General features: G+C 45.0%; 1 protein-coding gene across 1 annotated transcript in view; it reads left to right on the plus strand.

Moving 5' to 3' along the window:
• LOC115125399 (DENN domain-containing protein 1B-like) overlaps positions 1–24,667 on the plus strand; it is a 259,940-nt gene that overhangs the window by 13,990 nt on the left and 221,283 nt on the right. Inside the window, exon 3 of the mRNA XM_065009257.1 lies at positions 23,425–23,468. Within this exon, the coding sequence (XP_064865329.1) occupies positions 23,425–23,468 (44 nt within the window). The remainder of the gene's footprint in view (positions 1–23,424; positions 23,469–24,667) is intronic.

The following is a 24,667-nucleotide window of genomic DNA, read 5'->3' on the forward strand; positions in this document are numbered from 1 at the left end:
TTAAGGTTAGTATCACACCTCATGTAGCTTAGCCCATAGGCCTATCTGTATCACACCTCATGTAGCTTAGCCCATAGGCCTATCTGTATCACACCTCATGTAGCCTAGCCCATAGGCCTATCTGTATCACACCTCATGTAGCTTAGCCCATAGGCCTATCTGTATCACACCTCATGTAGCCTAGCCCATAGGCCTATCTGTATCACACCTCATGTAGCTTAGCCCATAGGCCTATCTGTTTTGTTAAGGTTAGTATCACACCTCATGTAGCTTAGCCCATAGGCCTATCTGTTTTGTTAAGGTTAGTATCACAACTCAAGTGTCCAAATAACTTCTTAAAATGAAGCACATTAATCTGCTTTACGAGGGGTGTAGAGCCTAACTGGCATACATAGGCAGCGTGTGAGTTTCGGGAAAATAATTTTTAACATAAAAATGCACCTTTATAATAAAAGCATTTACATTGCATTTGTGGTCACTGTTGATAATGGTGTTTTCCCGCTAATGGAACATTCAGCTTATTGCTTTAATAGAATATTAGATCAAACGTACGTAGAGCTCCTGCATCTAAATGTAAACCATATCGGCACCAACAACGACTACCGTGTGTGTGTTGCTGCACTTGTAACGTGAAGAAATAGCCTAATAGTTTATCCACATTTTTAAGCTCAACGTTCTGATCTATTGCATCAGCCACATTGTGTAAAAACTTTTCTGTTTATGATCTATGCATAGTCACTTTAACTCTACCTACATGTACATATTACCTCAATAACCTCGACAAACCGTTGCCCCCGCACATGGACTCTGTACCGGTACCCCCCTGTATATAACCTCCACATTGACTCTGTACCGGTACCCCCTGTATATAGCCTCCACATTGACTCTGTACCGGTACCCCCCTGTATATAGTCTCCACATTGACTCTGTACCGGTACCCCCTGTATATAACCTCCACATTGACTCTGTACCGGTACCCCCTGTATATAGTCTCCACATTGACTCTGTACCGGTACCCCCTGTATATAGCCTCCACATTGACTCTGTACCGGTACCCCCTGTATATAGCCTCCACATTGACTCTGTACCGGTACCCCCTGTATATAGCCTCCACATTGACTCTGTACCGGTACCCCCTGTATATAGTCTCCACATTGACTCTGTACCGGTACCCCCTGTATATAGTCTCCACATTGACTCTGTACCGGTACCCCCCTGTATATAGTCTCCACATTGACTCTGTACCGGTACCCCCTGTATATAGCCTCCACATTGACTCTGTACTGGTACCCCCTGTATATAACCTCCACATTGACTCTGTACCGGTACCCCCTGTATATAACCTCCACATTGACTCTGTACCGGTACCCCCTGTATATAACCTCCACATTGACTCTGTACCGGTACCCCCTGTATATAGCCTCCACATTGACTCTGTACCGGTACCCCCTGTATATAACCTCCACATTGACTCTGTACCGGTACCCCCTGTATATAGCCTCCACATTGACTCTGTATATAGCCTCCACATTGACTCTGTATATAGCCTCCACATTGACTCTGTATATAGCCTCCACATTGACTCTGTATATAGCCTCCACATTGACTCTGTACTGGTACCCCCTGTATAAACCCTCCACATTGACTCTGTACCGGTACCCCCTGTATATAACCTCCACATTGACTCTGTACCGGTACCCCCTGTATATAACCTCCACATTGACTCTGTACCGGTACCCCCTGTATATAACCTCCACATTGACTCTGTACCGGTACCCCCTGTATATAACCTCCACATTGACTCTGTACCAGTACCCCCTGTATATAACCTCCACATTGACTCTGTACCAGTACCCCCTGTATATAACCTCCACATTGACTCTGTACCAGTACCCCCTGTATATAACCTCCACATTGACTCTGTACCAGTACCCCCTGTATATAACCTCCACATTGACTCTGTACCAGTACCCCCTGTATATAACCTCCACATTGACTCTGTACCGGTACCCCCTGTATATAACCTCCACATTGACTCTGTACCGGTACCCCCTGTATATAGCCTCCACATTGACTCTGTACCGGTACCCCCTGTATATAACCTCCACATTGACTCTGTACCGGTACCCCCTGTATATAGCCGCTACAAAGCAGAGCTCATGCCTTACACATGACTTATTTCAAATCATCATTAGTCTCATCATGCAGCCTTACAATGTATTAAACATCAAAACATATAGCCCAACATTTGTAGAACAACTAAAGTTTCATTAATAACTGTAAATCAAGCTTATAGCAGTTCCTATTTCTTTGTTAACCTCCACACAGAATAGCCGCACGTGAGAACTCCCTCAAATCGTTTGGAGAAAATATCCTTTCTATTTTATTCAGCTTTGTTCAATTGTATTCTTCATACTCTAAAATAATGCCACGGAATTCTACGCAAATCTTGTCTGCTAAATGAACTAGTGTTGCCCACAGTAATATATATGGCATAGTCAGATCAGGACCTAACATGAGGACAACTCGGAGTATGCTATTCTGTTCTTCTGAAATAGACTACATTTTCTTCATATTATGTTCCTTTTAGACCTGTCTAAAATAAATAATGGATATATTGTTAAGGTGTAGGCTATATTACATGGATCTATTAGACTGTAGATGTTCCAGACGTCTGCACCAGTGGCTTGTAGGCTGTGTGTGGAAGCCAGGAGATGCTAAATGTGTTTATGTTAATTAACAGTTAATTATCGTGAGACCGACAGTTATTTGCTTGACAATCACCGGCTGATGAAATTGCTACAATATGTACACAGAGTAGCCTGCAATGTGTACACAGAGTAGCCTGCAATGTGTACACAGAGTAGCCTGCAATGTGTACACAGAGTAGCCTGCAATGTGTACACAGAGTAGCCTGCAATGTGTACACAGAGTAGCCTGCAATGTGTACACAGAGTAGCCTGCAATGTGTACACAGAGTAGCCTGCAATGTGTACACAGAGTAGCCTGCAATGTGTACACAGAGTAGCCTGCAATGTGTACACAGAGTAGCCTGCAATGTGTACACAGAGTAGCCTGCAATGTGTACACAGAGTAGCCTGCAATGTGTACACAGAGTAGCCTGCAATGTGTACACTGAGTAGCCTGCAATGTGTACACTGAGTAGCCTGCAATGTGTACACTGAGTAGCCTGCAATGTGTCTTCTACAGTACAGGGTTGTTGTGACTGACCTCGCTGGTCTGCTGTCTTCTACAGTACAGGGTTGTTGTGACTGACCTCGCTGGTCTGCTGTCTTCTACAGTACAGGGTTGTTGTGACTGACCTCGCTGGTCTGCAGTCTTCTACAGTACAGGGTTGTTGTGACTGACCTCGCTGGTCTGCAGTCTTCTACAGTACAGGGTTGTTGTGACTGACCTCGCTGGTCTGCTGTCTTCTACAGTACAGGGTTGTTGTGACTGACCTCGCTGGTCTGCTGTCTTCTACAGTACAGGGTTGTTGTGACTGACCTCGCTGGTCTGCTGTCTTCTACAGTACAGGGTTGTTGTGACTGACCCCGCTGGTCTGCTGTCTTCTACAGTACAGGGTTGTTGTGACTGACCTCGCTGCTCTGCTGTCTTCTACAGTACAGGGTTGTTGTGACTGACCTCGCTGCTCTGCTGTCTTCTACAGTACAGGGTTGTTGTGACTGACCTCGCTGCTCTGCTGTCTTCTACAGTACAGGGTTGTTGTGACTGACCTCGCTGCTCTGCTGTCTTCTACAGTACAGGGTTGTTGTGACTGACCTCGCTGGTCTGCTGTCTTCTACAGTACAGGGTTGTTGTGACTGACCTCGCTGGTCTGCTGTCTTCTACAGTACAGGGTTGTTGTGACTGACCTCGCTGGTCTGCTGTCTTCTACAGTACAGGGTTGTTGTGACTGACCTCGCTGGTCTGCTGTCTTCTACAGTACAGGGTTGTTGTGACTGACCTCGCTGGTCTGCTGTCTTCTACAGTACAGGGTTGTTGTGACTGACCTCGCTGGTCTGCTGTCTTCTACAGTACAGGGTTGTTGTGACTGACCTCGCTGGTCTGCTGTCTTCTACAGTACAGGGTTGTTGTGACTGACCTCGCTGGTCTGCTGTCTTCTACATTACAGGGTTGTTGTGACTGACCTCGCTGGTCTGCTGTCTTCTACAGTACAGGGTTGTTGTGACTGACCTCGCTGGTCTGCTGTCTTCTACAGTACAGGGTTGTTGTGACTGACCTCGCTGCTCTGCTGTCTTCTACAGTACAGCCTTCTCGATCAACTAAACATTCAGCTCTTTAACTCTGGATGCTGTACTTTCTTCAACGTTGATTTTGGGGTTATAACATTTAGGGTTATACAATGTAATGTTATAACATTTAGGGTAGCAATGCCACAGTGTTGAGTGGTTTCATTCTTACAATGCAAGAATTCATGTAAAATGAATGTGAACATTGTAAGAATGAATGCGATATCCTCTGAAAAAGTTTTGTCCCGTAGAGATTGAATTGAACAATGAGCATGACACTGAAACGTGTCTGAGCATGTCATCAACAGCTTTTAGGATACTGACATCCTGTTGATTGCTCATGGACTAGCCTAGAGTCATTAGCTTAAGCCATTATTTATTTAAGGATTCAGTAACCCATTCTTTATAATGATTACAGCTGTGGAGACAGAAATGTGGTTTGTGATTCCATAGAGTTATCATCAAATCAAATTGTATTTTTTCACATACACATGGTTAGCAGATGTTAATGCGAGTGTAGCGAAATGCTTGTGCTTCTAGTTCCGACAGTTCTCAACATTCTTTATAATGATTACAGCTGTGGAGACAGAACTGTTGTTTGTGATTCCATAGAGTTATCATCAGGGCTCAACATTATTTATAATGATTACAGCTGTGGAGACAGAACTGTTGTTTGTGATTCCATAGAGTTATCACCAGGGCTCAACATTCTTTATAATGATTACAGCTGTGGAGACAGAACTGTTGTTTGTGATTCCATAGAGTTATCATCAGGGCTCAACATTCAGGTAAATTAAAAGGTGGACAACTTGGGCATGCAACAGAATAACTTTATGCTCAGATTGAAGCAGAGCTTTTGGGTCAAGCCTTAGCTATAGACGTTCGCCAAACCTGGCCAAATTCTTTCTATGACGTTGTTGATGATTCCTTTGCTTTCCCCAGCAGGCCTACAGAGAGCTACCCTCTCTGCCCTGCTCAGTTCTCTTGGCTCAGAGCACCGTGCATGCCCATGGCCAAGCAGGCAGGCAGTGAGCTGAGCTAGCTACCGTCGGCTCACAGAGAGCGTGACTGGCATGCTAGCTAGCGCTCTGCTACATGAAGCCATATTGATGCGTTTTCCAGGGCCCAGCCAAAGCTAGCAGATGTTGCTAGCGGAGCGGTGCCAACTAATGGCAGTAGGTGGGGACAGATGCTACCTGTCCTTGCCGCTCGCTCCAGCCTCTCGCTACCGCTAACAAAGCTATAAAGTTAGTAGATCAGCATATCAATTTTGCAACTGCACTCATGCTGCAATTACTGAATGATTTGCTGTTGTGACAAAAACACAACACCAGTCAATGCCTTTATCAGTCATGGATTCCATTTATGGATTGTTGGTTTCTGTGTGAGGCGGTGGAACTGAAACAGTCGTGTCCCATCAAGTAATGTGTCTTGTTCCAATGAATTATTGACCAAAATTCATGTGCCTCAGATGGTCCTTCACTGGTAATACTGAAGTTAACACTGAATTGCGCTACTTGAGGTGATTAGATTGGTGGCTGGATCGATATTGATGCACTCTTTCTGTCCTCCGTAGACTTGATCTGAGGAACCAGACAGCCGTAATAACAGTGTGGCGTTTGAGTCAGATGCCCTCTTAACTTCACTCGTACCATGCACCAATTATGAATCAGAGCTTTTGTTCTTATTCCACAGAATATTCTCTCAGCGTGACCCCGAGGTCTCAGAAGGTCACCTCCTGCCAGCTAGTTAGCTGGCTGCGTAGCTCCCTGCCTTCCTGGCTGTCTCCCTCTCTCCTCCCTGCCTCCCTCTCTCCTCCCTGCCTCCCTCTCTCCTCCCTGCCTCCCTCTCTCCTCCCTGCCTCCCTCTTCTCCCTGACTCCCTTTCTCCCTGACTCCTTCTGCCCTGCTCCTCCCTGCCTCCCTTCTCCTTCTCCTCCCTCCCTTTCTCCCTGCCTCCCTTTCCCCCTCCTCCCTGCTCACTGCTACCCTCCTCCCTCCCTCTGCTCCCTCCTCCCTTCTCCCTCTCCCTGCTGCCTCCCTTCTCCCTGTCCTCCTACCTCCCCCTCCTCCCTGTCCTCCTCCCTCAAACACGGCTGTGATATTATTACTCTCTCCACAGATAATATTCATCTTTCTCTTTTCTCCGCCCTCCTCTCCCCTCTTCCCACCTCCGCTCTTCCGGCGTATTCACCCTGCAAAACGCCCGCATGGTACAACTTTTAGAAAAGGTTGAACGGTGACATTCTGCAAAAATGACACTTTTGGTCCTTGACCTCCCGCGTGGTGTTTCTGCGTTTTGATTGGCTCTTGGCCGCGTGGTGAGGTTGCGGCGGGCTCACACCCAGGCAGGAGGCCATTGGAGGAGCAGCAGATGCCACGGTAACAAGGAGGGTGTTGATTGGTTATTAAAGAGGCCACACTTCTCTCTCTCTCACACACACACACACACACACACACACTTTCTCACACTCCTGGAGAACCCCTGGATCTCACACCCGTTTCTTTCTCTCTCTCTTGTTCTTTCTCTTTCTGTCTCTTGTTCTTTCTTTCTGACTCTCTCTTCCTCTCACACTCTCCTTTCTGTTAAATTATCTTCCATGTAGAGGGCAAAATATAATCTAGTTTTTTTTTTTTCTTGTTGAACTGAAGAAGTCTGATCAGAACTTCATAACTTCCCTGCTATGAAATGTAATGACCTCATGAGAAGTCCCCATCTACACCCTGTATGACTGCACGTTATCACTGAGTGTCAAACTCTGAGCAGTCGTCTGCATCTCATTCTGTTTGCCTTCTTCTTCTTTGTCTGTGTTGTTCAGCTAATTTGTAGCTCTCCCCGATCTGTCACTCAGACTTTGAGACTTGGTAGAGTCCTGGGTCCTGCTGGTCTCTGGGTCCTGCTGGTCTCTGGGTCCTGCTGGTCTCTGGGTCCTGCTGGTCTCTGGGTCCTGCTGGTCTCTGGGTCCTGCTGGTCTCTGAGTCCTGCTCTGTTGGACTGTTGAGAGGCAGGGTGGACATTACTGGGCACCGAGGGATAGGCCCCTGGCTGCTTGGCAACCCTGTTGCTGTCTGTCTTGCCGATCTCGGCGCTATCCGTCTGGCAACCGAAGAGAAACTAGTCTCTGGTTATCCTCTGTTTTCTCTGTGTGTCTCTGGGGTTTCCTCTCTTGTTGTCCCCCTCCTGCTGCTTACTCTCTTGCTCTCTGTCTCTGAAGATGAATTGTAGTGAGGGGGACAGACAGCCCCTACAGGGGTAGTTGGAGAGGTAACTGGGACGTTCAGGTGGTATGACCCTCGTCCACTTCCCTCAGGACAGCAGTGGACTAGCCTGCTCTGCCCTTCCCTAAGAGAGGGACACAGTGGTAGGGCTAGTGACAGAGAGTGGTAGGGCTAGTGACAGAGAGTGGTAGGGCTAGTGACAGAGAGTGGTAGGGCTAGTGACAGAGAGTGGTAGGGCTAGTGACAGAGAGTGGTAGGGCTAGTGACAGAGAGTGGTAGGGCTAGTGACAGAGAGTGGTAGGATTAGTGACAGAGAGTGGTAGGGCTAGTGACAGAGAGTGGTAGGGCTAGTGACAGAGAGTGGTAGGGCTAGTGACCGAGAGTGGTAGGGCTAGTGACCGAGTGTGGTAGGGCTAGTGACCGAGTGTGGTAGGGCTAGTGACCGAGTGTGGTAGGGCTAGTGACAGAGAGTGGTAGGGCTAGTGACAGAGAGTGGTAGGGCTAGTGACAGAGAGTGGTAGGGCTAGTGACAGAGAGTGGTAGGGCTAGTGACAGAGAGTGGTAGGGCTAGTGACAGAGAGTGGTAGGGCTAGTGACAGAGAGTGGTAGGGCTAGTGACCGAGTGGTAGGGCTAGTGACAGAGAGTGGTAGGGAGAAGAGAGGAACAGGGATTTGCTGATGACAGTGGTATGTCATCCTGAGAGGTGGCATACTGTGGTAGTCGTTGGCTGTGTTTTTACCACCCACTGATGAATTACTGGAAAGTGTGTGTGTGTGTGTGCGTGTGCGTGAGATGGAGATAAAGATGCAGAAGGCTCATTTGAATGCAGTAATGGTGCCAGTCTGGGAGAACATGGAACGACTTCTAGGCAGGGTGCTCTGCAGCTATAAATAGTGGTTCTTCATCCCTTTTCTGAGAGAGGGATGTGTAGGGAGCCGATCAATAATTAATATGATGATTTTGATGGATGGAGATTCACATGAGTCCCATTGCCTCATCCCTCTGTCTCTCTCTCTCTCTCACATATATATCCTCATTTTATCCTGTCAAACAGCCCAGTGATGATGTTCAGATCATTTCTCACCTTAAACCCAACGAACACATGAACTTGGGGGTTAGGGGAAGTGTACGTTTTTTATTGTAGTGAAAATGGAATTGAAATATAAGGTGTTCCTTTATTAGGCCTAGGCTAATTATTACGACAACTCCGATGCATTTCCATGACTTTGCTTTCTTTCATTACGTTGCTGGTACAAGACCAGTTGAATATATGCAATGATTTGAAAAGCTCTTTGTTGCCATGTTGTGTTGGTGGAGAATCGATAACCAGGAAGCAGCAGATGGCTGTTTTTAAACCAGGGTTTCCTCCACCTATAGTCCTTCCTGTCTAAAGAACAATGACTGGTTTGCTGTTATGAAGGGACTACTGATGTGGTCTACTGAAGGGACTACTGAAGGGACTACTGATGTGGTCTACTTTACCAACGAACAGAATTTAATGTATAAATGTAGTGTTGGAGAATATTGTTCTTTCTCCATATCATAAACTTTTTTTTTTTCTTTCACTTGACTGACAGGGTTTTGACAGGGTTTTGTGTTGAGTCTGCTGTTATGGGCTCGACCTATGACTACTACTTGTCATATAGGCAACATGAAACAGCCTAAGGGCTGCTGCATACTATGTTGGGCTCCTAGCAGAACTCGGCTCGGCGAAGCCTATGTCTGTGCCAGCCTGGTCTCATAGACTACACGTAACAAAGTCAATTTATATCCGGGACAATCAAATTAGTATGATATGCTACGTTTGGTATGGTTACATAAAACAGAAGGTTACTTATGGCAAAACAAAAGTAGGGTGATTGGGTGGGCGTATAACGCGAACGTCTTGCAACTGAAAGGTTGTGCGTTCAAATCTCATCACGGACAACTTTAGCATTTTAGCGAATTAACAGCTTTGCAACTACTTAGCATGTTAGATAACCCTTCCCCACTTTTTTCCACTAATTGCTATTTTGACCAATTACATCAGATCTTTTTCAGAGTGGATCTGATTGGTCAAAAGACCAATAAGAAGAAGGGAAAAAAATCTGAAATGGGTGCCTGTGTAAATGCAGACAAGAATCTTTATCCTCTTGTTCATTTGCATTATTAGTGTCTAAGAAACTCTGGTCATGTATTGTGGTTCTGTATGGTACAGTTGGTAGCTCTCTGGCAACAGCAGGATAGTGGGTTCGATTCCCGGAGTCTGTCACAAATCCATTTTCATTGTTCACATACACACATTTAGCAGATGTTTTTGCGGGTATAGTGAAATGCTTGTGTTCCTACTGTACCTCCAACAGTCCAGTAGTATCTACAAATTATTCACTACAATACTCACACATCTAATATTAAAAGAAGGGAATTAAGAAATATATAAATATTAGATTGAGCAATATTGGAGTGGTATCAACTAAAATACAATAGAATACAGTATATATATATGAGATGAGTAAAGCAGTATGTAAACATTATTAAAGTGACTAGTGTTCCCTTATTGAAGTTACCAGTGAATCTATGTACAGGGCAGCAGCCTCTAAGGTGCAGAGTTGAGTAACCGGGTGGCACCCAGCTAGTGATGCCCCCCCCCCATAAGCGTCTGTTAAGTGGCATTAATATTATCAGGGGTTGGAACCAAAATTATTCTCCAATTGTATAATTCTGAAAATAAACGTTATTTTTCGTTCTGTTTATATCGTTCCTTTCTGTTCTTTTTTCTCTTAAACCTCTGAAATGTTTTCACTAATCAGTGCGGATCGAGCAGGACCCTGTTTCCCCCATATCGATGGATTACGAGTGTAGTCAACGATGCATCTTTCCTACGACTGCCGAAGATGTAACATGAGTTTCCCAAAATATCGCACAGAGAGAACGGTCGGTAGATGCGCCTTTGAGGTCTGTGTTGATATTGATGGGATCGAAAGAAAGAGGGTGCTGCTCTCAGGTCAGTTTTCTCCATTCAAATCATTCCTTAGAATTATTTCACAATACTGACGACAGATCAGCTCCTAGAGAGAGATTACCACCTACGGCTGCAAATATTGAGGTATGCTTATTCTAATGTTTACCCAATAAAAATGCACAAAACCACCAATATGGCACATCATGAAATATATTGAGACAGATTACAGACAGTAGCCTACAAGTAGCAACATTTATTGACATGAAATGTATTTCAATATGATTGAAATGGGCCTATAGCCTAGTGTTTATCTTAATGCAGTCATCTAGGTTTTCATTTGAAGCATATTTGTATACTTTGCTTGTTTGTATCAATTGAAACAGACATTTGCAGCTTTGTATTTGTAGTCAACTTTGTTCTGAAGTTATCGGCGGTCACAGAGAGAAGGATAAACCGTGTTTTTCTTTGGTTGGCGGAGATCTTCTTGGTTGAAAGGGACGCGGGAGGGCAAAAAAAAGCATCTAACGAGTGGTCTAAAGCAGTTTTAAATTGCAACAGTAATAACGAGGGTTTTTGGCAAACAGCTCGGAGATTTAACGATGCTCCTACGAAGGTTCTAACAATGAACTTAGCCTTCAGATGCTTTTGGGAAACTGGGCCCAACTTGTTATGGAGCGGGCCAGCTGTTTACATGCATTGGACAGGCAAGTGTACGGTGTCAGATTGTACTGTAATTTGTGGGTGGGGGGTGAGAGCGAGTAGAGGAGGAAGAGTCTTGGCATTTTCTGAGTTAGGCCCACAGAATTATACGTACGGAGGAGCAGATTTTATGAAGGAACTGGGAATGTCCTTGGAGTTCAGAGAGTTGGCTTAACATTGGACCATAGCTAGCTAGCTTGTGTGCATAGTGGCACCAAAATAAAAAATACATTTTTGTAGTTAATAAATCCAATGTGAAACGTGATGACTATAGTATCCTTAACTAGCATTGAAAAAGTTAATCCATTCTTCTTGAATAAGAAATCTCTCCCTAATTTCTGAAGCACGCTTGCAACGTCAGTAGGACTATGCTTCAGAGGGAGGAGGAGGGGCAGGTGGCCTACACACACAGTAGCAAAGATTTTCAACAGACAGTGGGGCAGACAGACAGGCGGGCAGACAGCAGGCAGGCAGACACTGGAATATGTTTCTGAGTGACAGTGAGGGCTTTTAAAAAGAATGGTTCTGTTACGGAACAGTATAGATCACTTTCATTCTCGGTTCTAATTCTGTTCCTCTAAAAAATATTATTTTCTGGTTTTCTGTTCTGTTTGTTCCCCGAATCGGTTTCACCCCCCCCCGAGTATATATTATATTAGAAATAATCAAGTGCCCCATCATAAATATTTGAATCAACACCGTGCCATGGGAAAATAAACCTGTAGCCTTTCCTGTCTGGCATCTCTTTAACCACTCTATACAGTGTCTCCTCTGGGGACTGTACTGTTCCTGTGCCAGCCAGCAACCCTCCCGTTTACACTGACGTCCTGGGTACATATGCTTACTGGGAATATGCTGTCGTTTAGATGGGGTCTTATTTGGGATGAAGCCCATTTTTCACCACAGAATGTAGGTCACAGCCAATGGTTGTCATTGTGAGGGACGAGCCGTGCTATTTGTCATCACGGATCATGTGACTAATTTGTGATCGCACATGCTGCGTCATTCTCTCAAATGATTGGTCCAAGGGTGTTCTGTTTCTCTGAGTATCATAGGATCATCGTGGTAGGACCAAGTCGTCTCTCCCCAAGGTCCTTGTGTCGTGCTATACCAAGTCTTCTCTCCCTAAGGTTCCTTGTGTTGTGGTAGGACCAAGTCATCTCTCCCCAAGGTCCTTGTGTTGTGGTAGGACCAAGTCATCTCTCCCCAAGGTCCTTGTGTTGTGGTAGGACCAAGTCATCTCTCCCCAAGGTTCCTTGTGTCGTGGTAGGACCAAGTCAATTCTCCCTAAGGTTCCTTGTGTCGTGGTAGGACCAAGTCAATTCTCCCTAAGGTTCCTTGTGTCGTGGTAGGACCAAGTCAATTCTCCCTAAGGTTCCTTGTGTCGTGGTAGGACCAAGTCAATTCTCCCTAAGGTTCCTTGTGTCGTGGTAGGACCAAGTCAATTCTCCCTAAGGTTCCTTGTGTCGTGGTAGGACCAAGTCAATTCTCCCTAAGGTTCCTTGTGTCGTGGTAGGGCCAATTCATCTCTTAGTCATAGTTTTGTTTACGTGAATCAATGTTGTTGATGCGGACTGAGGCAGGATAACTAAAGAATGAGTGTGTGCTGTTCAGTGTAGCCTGACTGGCCTGAGTGAAAACGGATACACAAGAACATCTTAAATGACAAAACAATGCTGCAAAATACATCCAGGTTGAGTGTTTTCCAGGAAGTAGTCCAGGAAGTAGTCCAGGAAGTAGTCCGCACGAACAAACAGAACTGAGAAACATTTTCAGTTGAACTGAAAAAATAGCGAGGTGTGGTGCAACTGAAGCGAAATAGTGAAGTCCATCTATCTACTAGAGAAGGCATTAGAAAGAGAAACACTGTAGGTTTGTTCGTCTCCTCTCCATAGCAACAGTATCATGTTGCCTAGTACCTGCATTCAACCCTTGCAGCAGCAGTGGTGGTGGTGGTGTCGTTCCACTACAGATTGATAGCTGTCTGACATGCTTCTCGTGTGAACGTCAGATCCCTGCTACAGTATGACGGCACCAGCGTGTAGACGCCAACGGCAAAGCTTTACTCTGTCATCATCAGCAGCTAGCAGCCTCTGGGCGCCATATGTACAGTACTCTAGGCTGTGATTACCCTACATGTCATGGAGGGAGATCCAGCCTTTACACACCATGGATGGGAGAATAGAGAGCTGTCAAAACGGCTAGAAAATCCAAGGCTCGAGGTAGACTTTTCCCCATAATCTTAACCATTAAGGCAGTGACCTGTATTTTTTATTTGATTTGTTTATTTATCCAGGTAAGTTGACTGAGAACACGTTCTCATTTACAGCAACGACCTGGGGAATAGTTACAGGGGAGAGGAGGGGGATGAATGAGCCAATTGGAAACTGGGGAATATTAGATGACCGTGATGGTTTGAGGGCCAGATTGGGAATTTAGCCAGGACACCGGGCTTAACACCCCTACTCTTACGATAAGTGCCATGGGATCTTTAATGACCTCAGAGAGTCAGGACTCCCATTTAACATCCCATCCGAAAGACGGCACCCTACACAGGGCAGTGTCCCCAATCACTGCCGTGGGGCATTGGGACATTTTCTTTTAGACCAGAGGAAAGAGTGCCTCCTACTGGCCCTCCAACACCACTTCCAGCAGCATCTGGTCTCCCATCCAGGAACTGACCAGTATCAACCCTGCTTAGCTTCAGAAGCAAGCCAGAAGTGGTATGCTGCTGGCATACTCTGTATTTGACCCTAGTTCAGTGGTTAGGCACAGCTTGTACCTACTCCACCTCTAAGCAGGTTATCTGTGGTAGGCTAATCGTCACATCTTTGTATGTGTATTTTAGTTTTTCACAGCTACTGTTTTTAAACTGAGGCAGATGGTTGCACCATATGGGGAGAAATGTGTGATTACCTGAAGTATCTCCGTTCCAGTGCATCTTTTTCACCCAGACCTGAGGTGGAATGCTAGTGAAATGCTCACCGAGCACAGACTCTTCATCTAGAATGTTCTACAAGCATCTAGTTAGGCCTATAATCTGGAACCTAGGACTGCACAGTATAATCAAATTCACATTCATATCGCAATTTTAACATGTACAAATTCACATTGCAAGAGATCCATACCATATGCAGTATTTTAAAATGCATCTCAGAGGCGTGTAACGTTCGTTTTTGTAGTTTACTTTTTATAGATTCAACCCTGTAACTCAATTAACGCAGTAACTCCTCCTTGCTGTTCGATTCTCTTTAAGTCTGCATGCTGTTCTGTTAGAGGTCAAATGGTTGTTCCAGACAAGGACACACTGCTTTCCACTTTGCATCTTAATATAAGTCATTCTATTTCTATGTCTATGATTCCAACAGTTCGCCCAGGTATTTTGATCTATACAGCACGTCAAATCGCAATCACAGTATTTGGTTAAAAAAAAGAAGGGAAAAAAATGCAATTAGATTTTCACCCATATGGTGTATCCCTAACCCATCCTCTGTATTCTAGAACTAGAATGTTGTCCTTGTACGTTTTGATACTTCGAACTTAGAATTCATATCACAATGTAGGAGTCGAAGACTGTCTTTGATTGTGGAGAGAGAGGAAGTCCGTTCATATGACTTGAGATATCAATGACGGCAAGCATTCTTTTTATAGCCCCCCCCCATACACCAACATCCTTTTTATAGCCCCCCCCCATACACCAACACGTAGTGTGGAGGAAGGCAGCGCTAGCTGACTCGCTGAGGCGTAGCCAGTGTTTGACATAATGTTGGACCAGTATGGAGGCTGACTGGGAACACCAGTGTTATGTTGTGATACGAACGCAGAGCGGAGCCTGTCACAGAGCTAGCCTCGCCAGCGTCCATATGCTGCTCCGCTCAGTCGTGAAGCTGTGAAATTGGGTTGATTCCCAACTAGCCTGGAGACGCACTTCTCTCTCGCTCGCTCCCTCGTTTGCGCGCTCTCTCTGTCTCTGTCTGTCTCTGTCTCTGTCTTGTCTCTGTCTCTGTCTGTCTCTGTCTCTGTCTCTCTCTGTCTCTCTCTGTCTCTCTCTGTCTCTCTCTGTCTCTCTCTGTCTCTCTCTCTCTGTCTCTCTCTCTGTCTCTCTCTCTCTCTCTCTCTCTCTCTCTCTGTCTCTCTCTCTCCGTCTGTCTCTCTCTCCCTCTGTCTCTCTCTCCCTCTGTCTCTCTCTCTCTGTCTCTCTCTCTCTGTCTCTCTCTCTCTGTCTCTCTCTCTCTCTCTCTGTCTCTCTCTTTCTGTCTCTCTCTTTCTGTCTCTCTCTTTCTGTCTCTCTCTTTCTGTCTCTCTCTTTCTGTCTCTCTCTTTCTGTCTCTCTCTTTCTCTCTCTCTCTCTCTGTCTCTCTTTCTGTCTGTCTCTCTCTGTCTCTCTGTCTCAATTCAATTCAATGCATGGGCTTTATTGGCATGGGAAACATGTGTTAACATTGCCAAAGCAAGTGAGTTAGATAATATATAAAGTGAATATATAAAGTGAAATAAACAATAAACATTAACAGTAAACATCACACATACAGAAGTTTCAAAACAATAAAGACATTAGAAATGTCATATTTTATATATGTATATATATATATATATATACAGTGTTTTAACAATGTACAAATGGTTAAAGGACACAAGATAAAATAAACAAGCATAAATATGGGTTGTATTTACAATGGTGTTTGTTCTTCACTGGTTGCCCTTTTCTCGTGGCAACAGGTCACAAATCTTGCTGATGTGATGGCACACTGTGGAATTTCACCCAGTAGATATGGGAGTTTTTCAAAATTGGATTTGTTTTCGAATTCTTTGTGGATCTGTGTAATCTGAGGGAAATATGTCTCTCTAATATGGTCATACATTGGGCAGGAGGTTAGGAAGTGCATCTCAGTTTCCACCTCATTTTGTGGGCAGTGAGCACATAGCCTGTCTTCTCTTGAGAGCCATGTCTGCCTACGGCGGCCTTTCTCAATAGCAAGGCTATGCTCACTGAGTCTGTACATAGTCAAAGCTTTCCTTAATTTTGGGTCAGTCACAGTGGTCAGGTATTCTGCCGCTGTGTACTCTCTGTGTAGGGCCAAATAGCATTCTAGTTTGCTCTGTTTTTTTTGTTAATTCTTTCCAATGTGTCAAGTAATTATTTTTTTGTTTTCTCATGATTTGGTTGGGTCTAATTGTGCTGCTGTCCTGGGGCTCTGTAGGGTGTGTTTGTGTTTCTCTTCTCTCTCTCTCTCTCTCTCAGATGTATAATGGGAGAATACCCAGGCCCTACATGTATATATGTAGCCTGTATAGTCAGAGTCTCTGCACAAACCATTAAGTACCTTCAGTAGGAATGCCAACTGTGGTGCTTTTCCCCCCAAAAGGGTGCAGCGGAGAGAGGATTTTTCAGGATACACACACAGTAGATTGTCCAAGGTACTACTTTAACCAAACCAGTCACTAACACAGTGTGACCGATCACCACTAGTAAATTTAAGGAGCATATCATCGGTGAGAAGTTTTCCTTTCTTGGCCTCATTGCCTACTAAGTCGGCATGAAATGTAATGCCATTGGCTGTGTGAGACCGGAGTGGGGAGACGGGGAGAAGAACGCGTTGTAAACGTCTGTGAGTGTTCTCATTCAGCGCCAGTTGAAAGATGCTACTTAATCTGCTTACTCCTTTTTAATTGTGAGTTCTGGGGTAGGGCTCCTCCTGAACAGAATAAGGCTAGTGATCCAGAAGTAAAGTCATGACCACAGTTATTCCTCCTTCCTTTAGGCTCCTAACTCCCCCCCCTGTCCCCCCCTCTCACCTCTTCACTCCTTCAGTAGGAAGAAAACTCTTCATTCCAACAATAGACATTTGGGGCCATATGTTGGCTTGACATCGTCATCAGGTTCACAGCAGGTTACCTTAGTTAACTTTCACTCCAGTGGCTGATGGGATTTTCTCCTGCAGTTCCTTGACTAGCTGGCTCAAAGTCTAGACGGTCTCTGAAGCAGGCCCCTGCGGCCCGATCAGCCATTGCTCTACAATGGCGGCCATTGTGGATGTTAAGTAGCGGCAGCTTCCTCCCGGCCGGTCGCTACCTCCTCAGTCAGTTACTTAGCGTCCGCTAAGACAATGTCTTTATCCCCAGGCCATACAGGCCCGAGGCCCTAATCCGGACCACTACATACGGTGAAATAAATCTCTTAAAGATAAAAGAGAGAGAGAGGGAGGGAGAGAGAGAGAGAAAGAAGTGATTGCCAAAGCGAGGTTAGAGTGCAGTAGTTTAACCCCTGGCCAAGAGAGAGAGATGGGAGGAAAGGAAAAGAGAGGGAGAAATGAGGAACAAGGAGAGGCAGGCGTCTCAAGGCCCTTCATCTTGCTGTGGGTGTAGAGGCGAAGGGATGCTGGTGGGGTTCAACCTTTTTCTTCTGACGAGAACTGCTGCTCTCCATATGGAACCTGGCCTCTCTCTTAACGAGCAGGGCCCCTATTCAATCTAACATTCAATCTAACTGCTATCCAGTTGTTTCTGGGATTAGGCAAAAATCAACAATGAAACATTCTTCCTGCTCTGTGTGTGTGTGTGTGTGTGTGTGTGTGTCCGCGCCCACACACAAGTGCCCGTGTGATGTGGTTTGTCACCACTCTATTTTTAAAGCTGATGTTGTGTGCCTCGCATAGAGATGTGGCCGACATCACGTAGAGTCTTAATGAGAAGGTGAAAGGTGATGATTTGGTGGTGATATAAAGTGTGTGTCCCACTCCTAATGGGTTGCACTTCACAGGTTAGTTCTATAGATGTGTTCAGACATAATGTTAAAAGCAGCTGTAAGTTATTATTATTTTCAATTTGACACTCTTAATGGCTAAATGTTGTGTATTTTACATTCTTATTGGCTGAATGTTGTGTATTTGACATTCTTATTGGCTAAATGTTGTCTATTTGACGTTCTTATTGGCTGAATGTTGTGTATTTGACATTCTTATTGGCTGAATGTTGTGTATTTGACACTCTTAATGGCTAAATGTTGTGTATTTGACGTTCTTATTGGCTGAATGTTGTATATTTGACATTCTTATTGGCTGAATGTTGTGTATTTGACATTCTTATTGGCTGAATGTTGTGTATTTGACATTCTTATTGACTAAATGTTGTCTATATGACTTTCTTTTGTTTTCCACTTGACGTCTACAGTTGAAGTCAGAAGTTTACATACACTCAGGTTGGAGTCATTAAAACTTGTTTTTCAACCACTCCTCAAACATTATGTCTGAACACATCTATAGAACTAACCTGTGAAGTGCAACCCATTAGGAGTGGGACACACACTTTATATCACCACCAAATCATCACCTTTCACCTTCTCATTAAGACTCTACGTGATGTTAACAAACTATAGTTTTGGCAAGTCGGTTAGGACATCTACTTTGTGCATGACACAAGTAATGTTTCCAACAATTGTTTACAGACAGATCATTTCACTTATAAATTCACTGTATCACAATTCCAGTGGGTCAGATGTTTACATACACTAAGTTGACTGTGCCTTTAAACAGCTTGGAAAATTCCAGAAAATTACGTCATGGCTTTAGATGCTTCTGATAGGCTATTTGACATAATTTCAGTCAATTGGAGGTGTACCTGTGGATGTATTTCAAGGCCTACCTTCAAACTCAGTGCCTCTTTGCTTGACATCATGGGAAAATCAAAATAAATCAGTCAAGATCTCAGGAAAAAAAAAGTTGTAGAGCTCCACAAGTCTGGTTCATCCTTGGGAGCAATTTCCAAACGCCTGAAGGTACCACGTTCATCTGTACAAACAATAGTATGCATGTATAAATACCATGGGACCACGCAGCCGTCATACCGCTCAGGAAGGAGATGCGTTCTGTCTCCTAGAGATGAACGTACTTTGGTGTGAAAAGTGTAAATCAATCCCAGAACAACAGCAAAGGACCTTGTGAAGATGCTGTAGGAAACAGGTACGAAGTATCTATATCCACAGTAAAACGAGTCCTATATCGATATAAACTGAAAGGCCACTCAGCAAGGAAGAAGCCACTGCTCCAAAAACGTCATTAAAAAGCCAGACTTTGGTTTGCAACTGCACATGGGGACAAAGATTGTACTTTTTGGAGAAATGTCCTCTGGTCTGATGAAACAAAAATAGAACCGTTTGGTCATAATGACCATCGTTATGTTTGGAGGAAAAAGGGGGAGGCTTGCAAGCCGAAGAACACCATCCCAACCGTGAAGCACGGGGGTGGCAGCATCATGTTGTGGGGGTGTTTTGCTGCAGGAGGGACTGGTGCACTTCACAAAATAGATGGCATCGTGAGGGATGAAAATGATGTGGATATATTGAAGCAACATCTCAAGACATCAGTCAGGAAGTTAAAGCTTGGTCGCAAATGGAAGGAAATGCTACCAAATACTAATTGAGTGTATGTAAACTTCTGACCCACTGGGAATGTGATGAAATAAAAGCTGAAATAAATCATTCTCTCTACTATTATTCTGACATTTCACCTAACTGATCTAAGACAGGGAATTTTTACTAGGATTAAATATCAGGAATTGTGAACAACTGAGTTTTTAAATGTATTTGGCTAAGGTGTATGTAAACCTCCGACTTCAACACTATGTGTCCATCCGCTTGTTTCTTTCATATTTACTCTGAAGTGGTGGTGTCGAAGGGGAATGGGCTGCTCCCCATTCTCTCTGACGCACACCACCCACCCCCCTTACTGTCTCCCTCAATCATTTACCTATTAGCCCCCCTGCCCCCCTCTCATCCCATATCAAAGCACTGCATTTGGACTTTTAAAGACCCGCGTCGGTGGAACGTTCCAACGTTGATTTGCCACTGACCCTGCCTGCTGGTTGCTGCTGGTAGTCTGGACTGCTGGGGGGCTGACCGCGTGTTGCCTCTCTGCACATTGCCTGTCCCAGATTAGCCATGCTTGAAGCCCACGGGGATAAATTAACACACACTCACCCACAGGAGAAAGAAGGACGAGGTGTGTGTCACTCACTGCTTTCTCCTTGTCACTCTCCCTGTCAAAGCCAACATGTTGTCACTGATGGAGTCAGTGGATGGGAGGAAGTGGGGATGTTTTCTACTGGTGTGAATGGATATGTTGCAGGACACTTGGTGTTTTCATGTATACAGCAACTTTCACCTTAGCCCTCCATAACCTTCACCTTAACCCCCCATAACCCTCCATAACCTTCACCTTAATTTTCACCTTAACCCTCCACAACCTTCACCTTGACCCCCCATAACCTTCACCGTAACCCCCATAACGTTCACCTTAACCATCCATAACCTTCACCATAACCCTCCATAACCTTCACCATAACCCCCATAACCTTCACCTTAACCCTCCACAACCTTCACCTTAACCCTCCACAACCTTCACCTTAACCCTCCACAACCTTAACCTTAACCCCCCCATAACCTTCACCATCCATAACCTTCACCTTAACCCTCCATAACCTTCACCTTAACCCTCCACAACCTTCACCTTAACCCCCACAACTTTCACCGTAACCCCCATAACGTTCACCTTAACCATCCATAACCTTCACCTTAACCCTCCACAACCTTCACCGTAACCCTCCACAACCTTCACCTTAACCCCCACAACCTTCACCGTAACCCCCATAACCTTCACCGTAACCCCCATAACCTTCACCGTAACCCCCACAACCTTCACTGTAACCCCCATAATCTTCACCGTAACCCCCCATAACGTTCACCTTAACCTTCACCTAAACTCCATAAGCTTCACCTTAAGTAGTTAGGTAGAGTGAGGAGCAAGGGAGAGGGAGTGAGGGCGAGGTGGCGAGAGTGGGGCAGTTTAGGGAGAGAGCAAAAGGAGTGATGGGGTAGTTGGGGAGAGGAAGAGGAAAAGAGAGAGAGGACAGAGGGAGTGGAGTTGGGGAGAAGAGTGAGTAGAGGTCAGAGAAAGAGAGAGGGTAATAAAGGTGAGGGAAGGGAGTTGGGGAGAGTTCCAGTCAGGAGAGAGAGGACAGAGGGAAGGGAGTTGGGTAGAGTTCCAGTCAGGAGAGAGAGGACAGAGGGAAGGGAGTTGGGTAGAGTTCCAGTCAGGAGAGAGAGGACAGAGGGAAGGGAGTTGGGGAGAGTTCCAGTCAGGAGAGAGAGTGGAAAGATAGAGACCCTTTCCTTCTCTCTCTTTCTATAGCTCAATCTCTCTTTTTCTCTCTCCGTGTCTGGCAGGGGTTCCCATCCTCTCACCCATAAAAACAGCATAACATTGCCCTGGTGGCTCAGCAAGAGGGGGTGGAGGGGTGCATGTATTTGGGGTGGAGGGATGGTGGGTGTATTTTGGGATGGAGTCCCCTAGGAGAGCAGAGAGTGTCTTCGTCAGGGTCTTTTTAGACGAGGCCTGAGACAACATCCCACAGGATAATGGGGAAGGCAACTTTGATTCTGTCTGTTTGCTCCTTTTGTCCGTTTTTCTTCACGGGTGAGAAATGTGGTCTGTTTATGATGTTTGTCTGTGTCCTTGTGAGAGGGAGATTATAAGTTAGTCTTCCAGAATGAAACTTGGTGCCAACATGCCGGCTGTGGAAATTCTAAATCTAAAATAACATTTTCTTAGCCCATTGGCCCAGTTTCCCGGACCCAGATTAAGGCTATTTCTGGAGTTGTTGTCTGGACTTCGGAACTCTATCACTGTGGAAACAGTGTTTACTAGAAGCCTCTTTGATAGTGACACTACGGCCGTGAACTCGTCCTCATGTAGACTTTACGATAGACCTGGGGGAGCGTTCAGCAGGACGCAACGTTTTGAAACGTGCTATGTAGCCCAAACACGCCTCTCTGACATGTAGAACAAGGAATCACATTGGCTCTATTCATTTCTATCTATAACGTTCGACAACGTTTGGCTACTGAACGTGAACCTGGTGGTAGAAATATATATTTGTTTTCTTTCCCGTCCTTTTCAAAGAGCTTGAACTGGCTAACCGTGGAGTGGGTTCGACACTTTTGGGACTATTCCATTGCCATGATCTCTGTCATACTGTAGGCCTAATTACCACATCTGCTAGATAGTACTGTCATATTGTTGCTTGGTCTCGGCCACTCTGTGGTAAAACTGTAGGCCTAATTACCACATCTGCTAGATAGTACTGTCATATTGTTGCTTGGTCTCGGCCACTCTGGTAAAACTGTAGGCCTAATTATCACATCTGCTAGATAGTACTGTCATATTGTTGCTTGGTCTCGGCCACTCTGTGGTAAAACTGTAGGCCTAATTACCACATCTGCTAGATAGTACTGTCATATTGTTGCTTGGTCTCGGCCACTCTGGTAAAACTGTAGGCCTAATTACCACATCTGCTAGATAGTACTGTCATATTGTTGCTTGGTCTCGGCCACTCTGGTAAAACTGTAGGCCTAATTACCACATCTGCTAGATAGTACTGTCATATTGTTGCTTGGTCTCGGCCACTCTGTGGTAAAACTGTAGGCCTAATTACCACATCTGCTAGATAGTACTGTCATATTGTTGCTTGGTCTCGGCCACTCTGTGGTAAAACTGTAGGCCTAATTACCACATCTGCTAGATAGTACTGTCATATTGTTGCTTGGTCTCGGCCACTCTGTGGTAAAACTGTAGGCCTAATTACCACATCTGCTAGATAGTACTGTCATATTGTTACATATTGTACTGTCACTTTGTAATTGCGAGTAATGGAGATGATGGAGTGATGTTTGTTGTTATCACACAAGCGGAATAACAAAAATCACTCCACTTGCTGTGGATTCTAGATGTTCTCGTGTAAATACATGGCAGTGTTACTTAATGTTTAGAAATGAATACCAAGACCACCATGAGGCCTTTGCACCAGCATAATTCACCACTGCCAATTCTCTCTCCATCTACGGCAAACACACGTGTGTTGTAAATGACTGTACGTGCAGGTCTGATTTCCACACGCCCAAGCAGGGATGATGTGGGGTATAATATCACATCATATCTACATGGAGGAGATACATTAGCATATTGGAGATCCACATCCTCTGTCTCTCCACAGTGTTCGGTGTGTGTATTACTATCTGAATGTGTGTGTGTGTGTGTATTACTATCTGAATGTGTGTGTGTGTGTATTACTATCTGAATGTGTGTGTGTGTATTACTATCTGAATGTGTGTGTGTGTGTGTGTGTGTGTATTACTATCTGAATGTGTGTGTGCTGACTGGCGGCCCCCACCCCTCTCATTAATATGTATGTGTTCTGAGGCAGCGCTGCGAAGACTGTGTTTCTCACCACTGATTAATGCTGTCTGTCAATTACCTCCAGATCCTACCGTGCGGTGGAGCTTCCCCCAGGACTACACAGACCAGGTTGGAAACGCACACGCTAACACACACACACACGCTAACACACACCAGGGTTTTCCGTTAGTCGGTAATAGCCGGCTTTTGGCCCCAAAATAATAAAGTTAGAATAGCCAATAAATAAAATTGGCAACAATTCTCCAGGAGAAGAAGAAAACCATCCCGTTGCTAAATAATGTTTATTATTCTATTTATTGATGACATTTTTAATATTATTTCACCATTATTTAACCAGGTAGGTTAGTTGAGAACAAGTTCTCATTTACAACTGCGACCTGGCTAAGATAAAGCAAAGCAGTGTGACACAAACAACAACACAGAGTTACACATGGAATAAACAAGCGTACAGTCAATAACACAATAGAAAAAATCTATATATGGTGTGTGCAAATGGAGTAAGGAGGTAAGGCAATAAATAGGCCATAGTAGTGAGGTAATTACAGTTTAGCAAATTAACACTGGAGGGATAGATGAGCAGATGAGGATGTGCAAGTAGAAATACTGGTGTGCAAAAGAGCAGAAAAGTAAATAAAAACAGTATGGGGATGAGGTAGGTAGATTGGATGGGCTATTTACAGATGGACTTATGTACAGCTGCAGCGATCGGTTAGCGTCGACTATGGGCACAAACCTACCGTCGCTGGACCAGACAGGACTGGAAAAAAGTGCTCTTCACTGCCAAGTCAGGGTTTTGTCTCACCAGTTGTGATGGTCGGATTCTCGTTTATCGTCGAATGGAATGAGCGTTACACCGCGGCCTGTACTCTGGAGCGGGATCAGTTTGGAGGTGGAGGGTCTGTCATGGTCTGGGGCGGTGTGTCACAGCATCATCGGGCTGAGCTTGTTGTCATTGCAGGCAATCTCAACGCTGTGCGTTACAGGGAAGACATCCTCCTCCCTCATGTGGTACCCTTCCTGAAGTCTCATCCTGACATGACTCTCCAGCATGACAATGCCATCAGCCATACTGCTCGTTCTGTGCGTGATTTCCTGCAAGACAGTATTGTCAGTGTTCTGCCATGGCCAGCGAAGAGTCCGGATCTCAATCCCATTGAGCACGTCTGGGACCTATTGGATCGGAAGGTGAGGGCTAGGACCATTCCCCCCAGAAATATCCGGGAACTTGCAGGTGCCTTGGTGGAAGAGTGGGGTAACATCTCACAGAAAGAACTGGCAAATATGGTTGCAGTCCATGAGGAGGAGAT

This window comes from Oncorhynchus nerka, linkage group LG24 (assembly GCF_034236695.1).
Source record: "Oncorhynchus nerka isolate Pitt River linkage group LG24, Oner_Uvic_2.0, whole genome shotgun sequence".
In the NCBI taxonomy this organism is placed as follows: Eukaryota; Metazoa; Chordata; class Actinopteri; order Salmoniformes; family Salmonidae; genus Oncorhynchus; species Oncorhynchus nerka.